This window comes from Cebus imitator, unplaced genomic scaffold, assembly GCF_001604975.1.
Source record: "Cebus imitator isolate Cc_AM_T3 unplaced genomic scaffold, Cebus_imitator-1.0 Scaffold42, whole genome shotgun sequence".
Lineage (NCBI taxonomy): Eukaryota > Metazoa > Chordata > Mammalia > Primates > Cebidae > Cebus > Cebus imitator.
Window position 1 is genome coordinate 3,312,226 of NW_016107357.1, and position 13,070 is coordinate 3,325,295.

Here is a 13,070-nt window from a genome sequence, read left to right on the forward strand (position 1 = left end):
ATATGTTAAACAGAAGGGATCAGGGAGAGAAAACTCCAACAGGTATGAATCAAGAGAGGCCATAACATGAAAAATCTTGCATGTCAAACTAAAAAGTTTAGATTTTTACCCTAAAACTAACAATATTTTTGTTTGCATGTTTTTGAGAGAGAGTCTGTCTCTGTCATCAAGGCTGGAGTGCAGTGGTACAATTATAGGTCACTGCAACCTTGAACTCGTGGGCTCAAGCAATCGTCCTGCCTCAGCTGCTCGAGCAGTGAGGATTACAGGTATGTACCATCATGCCTGGTTAATTCTTTATTTACAATTTTTTTTGTAGATGGGGTCTCACTATGTTGCCCAGGCTGGTCTTGAGCTCCTGGCCTCAAGTAGCCCTCTTGTCTCAGCCTCGAAAAGTGCCGGGATAATAGTCATGAGTTATAATGCCTGGCCTACTAACAGAGATTTTTTAACAGTAGATAAATGTGATAAAATTGTTACTCTGAAATTTTCAGACTGGTGGGCATGTGAAAACTGAATAGGAAAAGGATGAAACTGGAGGCAAAGAGATACTTGGGAGCCTGGTTTTGGCATTCAAGAAGCAATGCTATGGCCTGAAAGAAGGCAGAGCAGTGGATCCACAGAGATGGACTAGACAGGCAACACAAACAACAGAGTTTGCTGAATGGAAAAAGGGAAGGAGAAGAATAAATCAGAAATGATACCTAGATCCTGGAAGTTTGAACATGTTGAGTTTGAAATGCCTGAAAGAATCTATTCAGAGACACCTAAAAGGCAGTTAGATTCACAAGTCTAAATCTCAGAGAGTCGTTTTGACTCCACAGTTAGAGAGATATAACTTAAAAAAATAGCAGAGACAAACAGAAAAGAAACAAAGGGGACAAAAATTTACAAATTTCTCCTTCTAATAATCCTATTACATGGTTTAAAAAAAATACAAATATTGGTTATTTTTTTCCCTCTAAATGTACCATTTGTATTATCTAGTGAAAATATACCACAAAGAAAAAGATAATGGTAATAATTTTCACCCAAAGATAGGTAATACACAGTACTGAAATTTTGTTTATTATACTTGGGCTACAAGAAAGTTAATTATAAGATGGTTTAGCTTTAGAAATGAATAATTTATGTTCAATGTGCATGCTGTTTCAAAGATCACTTGTTACAATAAATTACGTTAAGTCTAAAATGTTAAATATAAAACAAAGAAAACTGAGCAAAGATTTGTCAGGTATGTTATTTTAGTGAAAGTTCCATTTCAATTTTTTGAGGGGGGAGGATGGAGTCTCGCTCTGTCATTCAGGCTGGAGTGCAGTGGCACCATCTTGGCTCACTACAACCTCTGCTTCCCGGGTTCAAGTGATTCTCCTGCTTCAGCCTCCCCAGTAGCTGGGATTACAGGTGCCCGCCACCATGCCCAGCTAATTTTTGTATTTTTTTTTTTTAGTACAGACGGGTTTCACCATGTTGACGAGGATGGTCTCAATCTCCTGACCTCATGATCTGCCCGCCTCAGCTTCCCAAAGTGCTGGAATTAAAGATGTGAGCCACCACGCCCAGACCAATTTCTAAAATATTATTCACTTTAAGAACTTTAAGCATTTTCATTTAGATGTTCAGTTACATTTATTTACCTAACAGGTTCATAAGGTTGATCACATATGAAGAATCCTCTTCTCTGGAGTTGTATAATATCTCCTTTTTTCAAATCCTTAAGGCAGGGATCCCCTAGCATTAGTTCTTCATGCTGTAAAGATGATATGAAACCAAAACACACTTTTCTCAAAATCAGGGTAGTAAAACAACTCTAAAATGCAAGCAGTTTCCACTAACTAAAATATTCCCATTTAAAACAGATTATGTTAAAAAGTTCACTACTTAAGGACAATGAAACAGTGAAGTATTAAAATAAATTGACAATTTATCACATTTTTAAGTTACCATTCATAAACTGACTAGCTTCAAGAAAGCTTTTAAATAAGCTGATTAGCATTCCTGAAGAAATAAATGATTTTCCTGCTATAAATATGATGCAAGAAGCAGGTATAGACTTAGCTGAATTAATGCTGGTGTAGCACTTAAATACAAGGGTCAGATTTCAATCCCAACTCTACTATTTATCCTCAGGCAAGTTACTTAACCTCACTGTGTGTGCTTCACTTTCTGTCATTATAAAATGAAACATTACTTACATCTTTTTTTTTTTTTTTTTTTTTTTTNTTTTTTTGTAGAGACGGGGTTTCACCATGTTGTCCAGGCTGGTCTCAAGATCCTGAGCTCAAGCGATCCGCCCGCCTCGGCCTCCCAAAGTGCTAGGATTACAGGCATGAGCCACCATGCTCGGCCAACTTACATCTTTTGATAAAGATGTAAAATTTAAATAAAATTCTACACATCTTTTCCATTTTATCTGAGGATCCAAAATATACAAAATTAATTTTTTTAATTCTAAAGAAAAATGTAAAAGGTGAAATATGGTTTCTTTGGAAGGTTACCTTACTGTTCTTGTTGACATACTGCTTAAAGTCCTCGTCTTTTCCTAGCACTGGCTTTGTAATCAAGTGCTCATAAGTGACACAGATTGCTGGAATAGGAAGAGCATGGGCAGTCTCTGCAAGCCAGGTGATCTTAGTGGTTTTCTTGTAGTCTTTGTTTTCCAAATTCAATTTTGCATCAAGAGATATAATTTTTCCATCAGCATTTCTATATATAAAAGTATTCAAAGAAATATTAACCACAGCTGCCATAAATTGATTATTTTGTTCCATAATAATTTTATATTATAAAATAATTTGTTTTATTTTGTAATAAATAGATAAGAAATTTTCTTGGGAAAAATTTCAAATCAAACATTTATTTGAACTCCTAATATGCCAGATATATACTGGTTAATAGATAAATACAATACAATCACTGCCACGGAGATACTAATAATCAACTAGAGAACAGATTGACGTACATTTGATGAGGAACATGTACATATTTATTAACTTAAAGCCACCTGCATTATTCATTATAAAATCTGAATTACTATATTTAAAAACATTTGGCAATTCTTTGCAATCATATTTAATAACTGCGCAATTAAGATTTCAGAGTTTACATAAATTAATCTTAAGCATACTATGTTGCATTTATAGAATCTAAAGATCAAATTCATAAGTGTAGCACACTATAGTAACTAGAAATTCAAACTGATTGTTAACCAATCAATTTTAAAGTAAATTTTAGTATAAATTCTGTCTAAAAGATACCCATGCAAGGCAAACGTAGAGTCTTTTTATCATGTAATTTCTCATTAAAACATTACAACTATTTTTTTATATCCAGACATAATTTTCAACACCACAAATAAAAGACATCTTGATAGCCTGTTGTTAAATTGAAACATATAAGGAAAACAATTTGTGTCCATAATTTGCAGTAGCTATCTGGGCAGATTTACTAGTCAGCAGCATGCATGTGTCTGAATTAGGTAACGTCTGACAAGTAAATACAAACAAAATACTTTTCTCTCATGTTTATTTGAAAACAAACAAAAAGTTCTTACTTGTGTATTTTTGTAATGTTGAGGTTTCCCCAATTTATAAATGTAACCATCTCACCCTCCGAAAAAGTTTCTGCATCTGCACCTTCAACAAAAACTTTGGGACTATACCACACAGGCTTTAAGCCAACATCAGGATTCTGATTGATAAAGAAAAGCAGAGTGTCTGTTGAAACAACAACTTATGGAACCCAGTATGCAAATATATACATTCATTCTACTCTTTAACCAGTCTTCTGTGCTTCTAAACTATTGCAGTTCACTGCTGTATTAGAAAGAAAATGCTTTACTCTTTCTCCATCTACCTATTTTAACATCAACATATTCCCAATTCTGTTCTTAGCATTTATACAATACATACTTGGCCTCAGTAGAAATCAAGAGTTTGAATTCCAGCTCTGTGACATTGGATCAGCAACCTGACCACTAATGTTAGTGGAATTAGATGAGGTAGCCTGCCCCTAAGATTACTTCCAGCCTAAAAGAATCATTCATTGATTTCATAGCTAAGGCAGTGTTATCACTTAGTATCTCTTCAACTAGAATCTTCTTCCTATCCTTAGAATCTTACTGCTTCTGCAGCAAAAGAGAAAATCAGTCATTCTTAAGCAGTGGTTATGGAACATTACAGGACAACAGATGCTACCTTAGCAGGAAATTATGGACCTTTCAGATTTTAGAAGACAGACTTTAAAGAAAGTTATTACCTATATAAATTATAGATAAGTAAATTTTCTGCCTTTCCAATGTGTATGATATGGAAAGAAAAAGAGATGCAGGGAATAAAAATAATGCCATAATTTCAGTTTTTGTTTGGCAGAATTCAAAAGAAAAAAAGTACAAGAAGACCTTTTGAAATAAACATTAACCAGCATGTGTTTAACAACTGTTCAATGAATTCACCAATGTATGTTATAACAACAGATAATATACTAAGCTCAGAATAGAAACTGATAGGCTAAATATAAAACACTTTGTGAGGGAAATATAATAATGAAAATTACACAGAGCAAACTGAGTAATCCAGTCACAATTTAAGAGTGTGCTTCCTTAACAAGTAGTTCTTATTTTCAACAATGAGCAGTACTTAGTAATTTAATTTTTTAAATTTTATTTGAGGCAGGAAGGGTCTTGCTCAGTCGCACAGACTGGAGTGCAGTGGTATAGTCATAGCTCAACGTAGCCTTGAACTACTGGGCTCAAGCGATCCACCTACCTCTGGGATTACAAGGATGAACCACAATGCCTGGCTAATTTTTTAATTTTTTTTTTGTAGAGACAGAGTCTTGCTATGTTGACCAGAATGGTCTCAAACTCCTGGCCTCAAATGATCTTCCCATTTCTACCTCTCAAAGTGCTAGGATTACAGGTACAAGTCACCATGGCCAGACTAGTAATTTAATCTAAACTATCTGACCACAANAAAAAAAAAAAAAAAAAAGCACTCTTCAAAACTTTTATTCTCATGATTGAAATTTTAAAACATTCAGTATGCTTCAGATTTATGCTAACTGTACTGTAGGTGATGTGACAAGTCAGATACTACTACTTATCTGATCAAAACAACCAGATGTAAAGAAAGGCAAAGCCAAATCAATCAACTAAACACACACCCCAAATGTTATTAGGATTCAAATCTTTAAAATTAAAAAGTAGCTAATGACATACATGGGAAGACAATCAATTATATAAGGCTACAATTTAGAGTATATATAGCTCTTTACAATGTCTATCATCTTATATGTGAGTTAGTCTATGAACATAGTTGTAAGTTTGGCTACTAGTATCTGAGTTAGTCTGTGAACGTAATTTTCAGTATATAATGAAATATACTGAAATACAGACAACTTGTAAAGCTGAAATAAAAGAACTCTTTCACCAGCCTGGGCAACATGGTGAAAACATGTCTCTACAAAAAAATACAAAAATGAGCCAAGTGTGGAGGCAAGAGACTTGTAGTCCCAGGTATTCAGAGGGCTGAGGTGGAAGGATCACTTGAGCCCAAGGCAGAGGATGCAGTGAGCTGAGATCATGCCACTGTACTCCAGCCTGGGCACCAGAGCAAGGCCCATCTCAAAACTAGGGAAGGAAAAAAAAAAAAATTATTGTTTTGCTTCAAAATTGTCAACTAAGCAATAATGAGAATCTGGGATGACCATGACTTAACAAACAGGAACTCTATACTACTCATATTTAAGATTTCTATTCAGGGCCAGGTACAGCAGCTCATTCTTGTAATCCCGGTATTTTGGGAGGATAAGGTGAGCAGATCATTTGAGCCAGGAGTTCAAGACCAGCCTGGCCGCCAACATTGCAAAACTCCATTTCTACTAAAAATACAAAAATTGCCAGGTGTAGTGGCACACACCTGTAATCCCAGCTACTCAGGAGGCTAAGGCACAAGAATCACTTGAACCCAGGAGTCAGTGAGCCAGGATCATGCCACTGACACTCCAGCCTGGGCCACAAAGTGCAGCTGTTTCAAAAAAAAAAAAAAAATTCTATTCAGAATTTAAATGAACAGATGCTATTTTCACTTCACTTATACTTTCCAAAACAGGGGAAATGGAAGTGTAAGAGACTCTGAAGTCAAGCTGTGATTCAACAGTAGTAGGTCTAATGTTTTGGCTTAAAGACAAAGGTGACAGTGAATACCCTAGTTAATAAAGACTACACCTTCGATTTCTCATCTTTCAGAATTACTCTAGGAAGAGATAAATTCTCACTACACATTAAAATATGCTAACTCTACAGAACAAAAAAAAGCAGCACCTGAGCATAACAGTTCTGTGTGATGTGCTATGGACTGTTACTAAACAAACTTCCTTAAGGCAAAAAAATCTGCAAAAAGATTTACTTCATTTATTATCAAATCCTGACAAAAAAGGTTGAATAGAAAATCATCTCGAAATCATGCCACTGACATGAAAGCACATTTTCCTTTTTATTATCCTGCTCCTTCTTTTAACAGAGAGAAACACATCGGTGAAACTGTTAAGAGTGACCTTTGGGTGTTTGGCTACTTCTTTCATCTCCTCCTGAGCTTCAGGTACATTCACTGGGATCACTTCTTTCTTTAGTAATGCAACATATCGTGGAGCCACTGGGTCAATAACCTGCAACAAATACATCTTCATGTCAAAACACTGAGAGAGCTTATAAAGCGTCATAAATAAAATAAATAATAGCACAGGAATACTAACTGGCTTTCTTGTTACTGCATTTACTAATTTTTTTTTCATCTGTTAACTCTTTTTTGATATTTATCATCAAGCAGAAAAAAGAGAAACAACTGTAAACCAAGACTCATGAAAGATTTAGACTTCTTTCCCAAGAATAGTTACTAGCAGGTGAAATGAAACCAATTAAAGCATAATATTAGAGTTATTTTGAAAATAATTTTAAAATCAGGTATTAGTAAGAAAAAATTATCCGGTGGGATTATACCTTAATTCTAAACGTAAATGTGATATTTGATTTGGTAGTTTGGAGAAGTCCATTTTAAGAGAATACAGATATTTTTGTTTCAGTATTGTTTTATTTAATCAGTGTTAGGGTAACACATCACCATCAAAAGCCGAATAGCATTTAGTCACTATAATAAGGCAATTCTATAGATTAAAAGTATAAATGATATCTCTACTGGTTTACATGCTATATATAGAGAGAGACCAGTATATTCTGAGTACCTAGCTAAGGCTTGTCTCAAACAGGTAATCAATAAATATTTATAGATTGACTGAATAAATGGTCATACACATTATGCTCTAAACTATTCTACTTCCAAATCAGTAGTAGCATCCCCTTCTGGAGCTGATGTATTTTTCTCACTTCACTGTCGAGTGTGAAATTAGCCATGATGACCAATCACAATAGCAATGTTCAGACACTATATATAAAGCACATGTGAGAAAAATGTAGATGAAAGCAAACAAATAATTAAGTGATAGAAGTTATTTTTTCTCATTAGGAGAATGTAGGAAACAGTGGTATAATTAAACCTGTTTTTATTTTTCCATTGTTACCATTATCGGATTGGCTTTTGTCAGTGTTGAAGGTAGTTTTCAGCTTCTGAAAAGAATATCGTGGAAATTCTGAATGAACTCAGAGAGGAAGCCATCCTCAGAGAGTCATTCATGCAAAGTCTGAAAAGCTATTTAACTTCTCCTCGTCTGCTAATCCTCATCTGCTTACATTTCATACTAATACTAAATCAGTGCCAGCCTTCTCAAATTTACTGTTTCATTCCTTCCTTGAGGCTTAAAGGTCATTCTTACTAGTTAAGGATTTCTCCTTTCAGCTGGAATAATCAAAGATTTAATTCATAACTGACTATTCCTTATTTAGGCCAGTAAGATACAATTTCTTGTAAAAAGGTAAACTAGACAACCCTGCCTGAGAAACTTAGTTCACTGCAGCTGTTTCCTCAGCTGACAAAAAGAACAGAAGGATGTTTCTTACACTTGACTAATTTTAATGATCACTTGGGACAGTTGTGAGCACAGATTCTAAGACAACTTATCCCTAAAAAAAATTAAAATTTTAATGGTATGACTTAAATTTCAGAAATCCAATTTTTAGGCCAGGTGCTGTGGCTCATGTCTGTAATCCCAGCACTTTGGGAGCCTGAAGCGGGTGGATCACGAGGTCAAGAGATAGAGACTATCCTGGCCAACATGGTGAAACCCTGTCTCTACTAAAAATACAAAAGTTAGCTGGAGGTGGTGGCGCACACCTGTAGTCCCAGCTACTCAGGAGGCTGAGGCAGGAGAATCACTTGAACCTGGGTGGTGGAGGTTGCAGTGACCGAGATCACGTCACTGCACTCCAGTCTGGCAACAGAGCGAGACTCTCAAAAAGAAACCTAATTTTTAACAAGCATTCCATAGGATGGTTAGGATCGGGCATATTTGGGAAACTTGGATTACAAGACTCAAAAGGTGTTTTTAGCTCTGAAAGTATGCAATTCTAAAAGTCTCTGGATCAGTGATTTTCAAATTACTCCAAAGAGTCCTAAGGATTTAAAAGAGGTGCCCCAGTAGCACTAAGCAGGGGGGAAGGACAAGAGGGTCTCCAGATCGCCTTCACATACTTCAACCAGAACACCTATGCTTTTGTTTTACTTATTGGGGTTTAATTTTCAAGAAAACTTTCACTGGAAGAAGACTCATTTGTGGAGTCGGAGAGAAGTCTCTACATACTTTATTAGCTGGGAACAAATGCAAGGGGGTTGAGATGAGAGTTGGGAAAAGAACTATCATACTACTGAAATACATTTTAAAACTAAAGCAGTCAATCAGGGTTGATAGAGATTGATAACAACTCTATAATGAACATCTTAAACCTGTGACTCTTCTGCCTTGACTAAAAAGTTAAAACCTTAACAGTTAAGTAAAAAGCAAGAAGAAAATTAGTATGGTTAATACAAAGTAACCTCTTGAAATGTCTCCTACCACTACCAAGGAAAAAAATTATTTATAGCTATATTCCATATAACTATGACAAAAAAAATATTAAGTACTAGTTTGCTATCAAGATGAAAACTCAGGCTAAGAAAACAAGGATCACAGTATTGTCGAAGGGATATTGAGAAAACTAATCACCCCACGTCTCTTCCCCTTCATCCATTTCTCCCTTCTTTTCTTTAACATGCACAATTCACTCCATAAATGAGGCTTTTTCTCCAAAGGAGCATGCAAACAAATCTAGCTACTTTTTTTTTCTAACAGAAGCTGCTTTAAAAAAAAAAAAAAAAAAATGCTGAGTTAGTTAAGAGTAGGGGTGTCCAAAGAATGATTTAGCTCTGCCAGTAACACTTACTTCACAACTCCATGAAACTAAATTTAGTTCACTGATGCTTCACTTAAATGTTACCCACAGTGCTTGAGAAGAAAAATAGAGTAAGCTAGAAAACAACAAAGCAATAATTAGAGATTGAGAGTGCCATGAACTCTAAATAAGATGATTATGTACCTAAGAATTGAAGGGAATGGGTTTCGGTGTATGAAGACATCATGAAGGCCAGCAACAGAAACAAAGTAATGATCAGAATGATTTCCTTTTCACTACCAATCGACTAAAAACAATGCTATGTTTTAAAGATAGTGTCTAATGATTAAAGACCTCATAGGATTCAGGAGAAAGAAAGCATACTGAAAATAATCATCAACTTTCACTCTCTCCCAATCCCCCACTTAAAAGAAATGAAAGGTTTTCTTTTGTTTAAAGACACAAATCCAGAAGAATTAGTATAATAAAAGAGAAAGCCAGGCTCGGTGGAAAACTCCTGTAATCCCAGCACTTTAGGAAGCCTAGGTGGGCAGATCACCTGAGGTCAGGAGTTCCAGACCAGCCTGGCCAACATGGTGAAACCCTGTCTCTACTAAAAATACAAAAATTAGCCGGGTATGGTGGTGGGTGCCTGTAATCCCCGCTACTCGGGAGGCTGAGGCAGAAGAATTGCTTGAACCCGTGAGGCAGGGGTTGCAGTTAGCCAAGATCACGCCATTCATTGCACTACAGCNAAAAAAAAAAAAAAAAAAGCAGCAACAAAATTCTGGAAGCTGAAAAACATATAGAAAGATCCCCTCCCCACTCTATATAACCAGGCAACTGCCTCTCCCCTACCTTGACAAAAGAATGGAAGTTTACTCTGTGAATAAGAAGGTATCTAGATCCTGTCAGACACCAGAAAGAGCCAAAGGAGAGGGTACTGCACAAGAGACAAGGGGAATAATGAATTTATGATAGTAAATGTAAAAAACCCTCAGTAGTCTTCCCTAATTCGGCCCCAAAACCTGGCAGCCAGGACTTCACACTCCCCGGAAGGTGATTCGATGAAGCGCCTCTGGGAAAACTGCCTAATCCATGAGTAAAGATATAAAATTACTGTCATGGAACTTCTCCAACAAAGATGTTTATACAGTGAAGCTCAGTTGAAAGCCCAACTCTTGCTCTTTGGGCTTCTAATCACTCTTTATTTCCTGATATTAAACATAAGCAGATAACCACGGCTAACCAGACACCTGAGAAAATGCCTTTAATGTGAAAGAAACCAAAATGAACAAAATGGAGAAAAGAGACGCTACTCTGCAAAAAAACTACTATTAATACCATGCAACAAGAATAGAAAGTTATTTTGAAAATTCGGAGAACAAGAGAAACACTGGAACTATAATGGCATAAATAAAATTCAATAGAAAGGTGGGAAGATAAAAATTAAATAGATCTGTGAGAAACTAAAGACAAGAAGGAAAATAAGACAGAAAACAAAATGAGAGGACCAGTCCAGGAGGCCCAACATCTTCCCAAGAAGAATTCTGGAGAGAAGAAATGCACAGTAGAGAAGAAAGAAAAAGAATACAAGGTCAGGTGCAGTGGCTCACACCTGTAATCCCAGCACTTTGGGAGGCCTAAGCGGGTGGATCACAAGGTCAGGAATTCAAGACCAGCCTGGCCAAGATGGTGAAACCCCGCCTCTCCTAAAACTACAAAAATTAGCTGGGGCAGGCAAAGTGTCTCATGCCTGTAGTCCTCGCATGGGTGGATAGCCTGAGCTCACAAGTTCGAGACCAGCCTGGGGAACACGGTGACACTCCGTCTCTACTAAAAATACAAAAAATTAGCCAGGTGTGGCAGCGTGCACCTATAATCCCTGTTACTCAGAAAGATAAGTCAGGAGAATTACTTGAACCCGGGAGGCGGAGGCTGCAGTGAGTCAAGATCGCACCATTGCACTCCAGCCTGGGCGACAGGGCGAGACTCTGTCTCAAAAAAAAAAAAAAAAATTAGCTGGGCGCGGTGGCAGGCGCCTATAATCTCAATTATTCAGGAGGGTGAGGCAGGAGAATCGCTTGAAGCTGGGGGTCAGAGGTTGCAGTGAGCCGAGACTGCACCACTGCCTGGGGAACAGAGTGAGACTCTGTTTCAAAAAAAAAAAAGAAAAAGAATTCAAGAAAATTTCCCAGAACTGAAGGAATGTGTTTCCAGAATGGAAGCTACATGTTCTTCCAATGGATGTGGATGAAAAGAGACCCTCACCAAGACCTATCATCATGAAATTTCAGACTAAAAACACAGATCTGATAAAAGGTTTCAAAAATCTTCTTCATCCCATGCTCCCCTGTTAGGGAGCTACCAGAAGTACAGCACAGCAAAGCAAGAAGGTTATACAAAAAAAAGAAGATGCAAAAATGGAGCAATGTTCTGTAATGTCCATCACAGAACAAAAGCAAAGGGAATCCCTAGAAGGATGATGAAGAGACCTAGGAAGACAGCTGTGCCTCAGAAGCCAATGAGCCCTGAATCCAGATCAGGTTCCAGGGCAGCACAGAAGGCTCTGGCAGAGATGTCTCCAAAATGAAACTGAAAGTATACCTAAGGCATCTGAATATCTTGGTGGGAAACTTGCACACGTTGTGGAGACAGAATTAGAAAAGTACTTAGGGGGGCCAGACACAGTGGCTAATGCCTGTAATCCCAGCACTTTGGGAGACCGAGGTGGGCAGATCATGAGGTCAGGAGTTTGAGACCAGCCTGTCCAACATGGTGAAGCCCTATCTCTACTAAAAATATGAAAATTAGCTGGGCTTGGTGGCGGACACCTATAATCCCAGCCACTCAGGAGGCTGAAGCAGGAGAATCGTTTGAAGCTGGGAGGTGGAGGTTGCAGTGAGCCAAGATCACACCCTTGCACTCCAGCCTGGGTGGCAGGGTGAGACTTTGTCTCAAAAAAAAGAAAAAGAAAAGAAAAGTACCCAGGGGTGGAAAGAGGAAAAAATATTTTATTTTTATTTTTGAGACAGGGACTCACTCTGTCACCCAGGCTGGAATGCAGTGGCATGATCACGGCTCACTGCAGCCTTGACTTCCTGGGCTCTAGTGATCCTCCCACCTCAGCCTTCCAACTAGCTGGAACTACAAGCGCACGACACCAGGCCCAACTAATTTTGTTTTTTTTGTAAAGATGGGGTCTCATTACGTTGCCTACGCTGGTCTCAAACTCCTGGGCTCAAGCAATCCTCCTGCCTTGGCCTTCCAAACTGCTGGGATTATAGGCATGATAACCTGGCCTAATTTTTTTTTTTTTTTTTTAACAGAAAAACAAAAACAAAAAAAAGGAAAAATAAGCAAATGAGAGGAAGAGACAAAGCAAGACAATCGACTATATGCAAACCAAAAAGGAGAAAAAGTAAAAGGCCAAATTATTTATCTTTCATCATGGGAAGTCAACTAGTATGTCTAAATGTAACTAAAAAATCAGTTTAACACATATATTTCATTCAGAAATATAAGCAATATGTCAGGCGCAGTGGCTCATGCCTGTAATTCCAGCATTTCGGGAGGCTGAGGCGGGTGGACCACAAGGTCAGGGGTTTAAGACCAGCCTGGCCAACATGGTAAAACCCCATCTTTACCAAAAATACAAAAATTAGCCAGGTGTGGTGGCAAGCAATTGTAGTCCCAGCTACTCAGGAGGCTGAGGCAGGAGAATCACTTGAACCCAGGAGGTGGAGGTTGC

The 13,070-nt window shown here is 37.5% G+C and overlaps 1 protein-coding gene across 1 annotated transcript in view; it reads right to left on the minus strand.

Annotated features, from left to right (window-relative positions):
- The window catches only part of EPRS1 (glutamyl-prolyl-tRNA synthetase 1), a 78,816-nt gene that overhangs the window by 37,825 nt on the left and 27,921 nt on the right, over nt 1-13,070 (minus strand). The window contains exons 13-17 of the mRNA XM_017526281.1: nt 6,556-6,666; nt 3,554-3,690; nt 2,499-2,706; nt 1,638-1,750; nt 1,180-1,186 (exon numbers count right to left, since the gene is read on the minus strand). Coding sequence (XP_017381770.1) covers nt 1,180-1,186; nt 1,638-1,750; nt 2,499-2,706; nt 3,554-3,690; nt 6,556-6,666 — 576 coding nt within the window. The remainder of the gene's footprint in view (nt 1-1,179; nt 1,187-1,637; nt 1,751-2,498; nt 2,707-3,553; nt 3,691-6,555; nt 6,667-13,070) is intronic.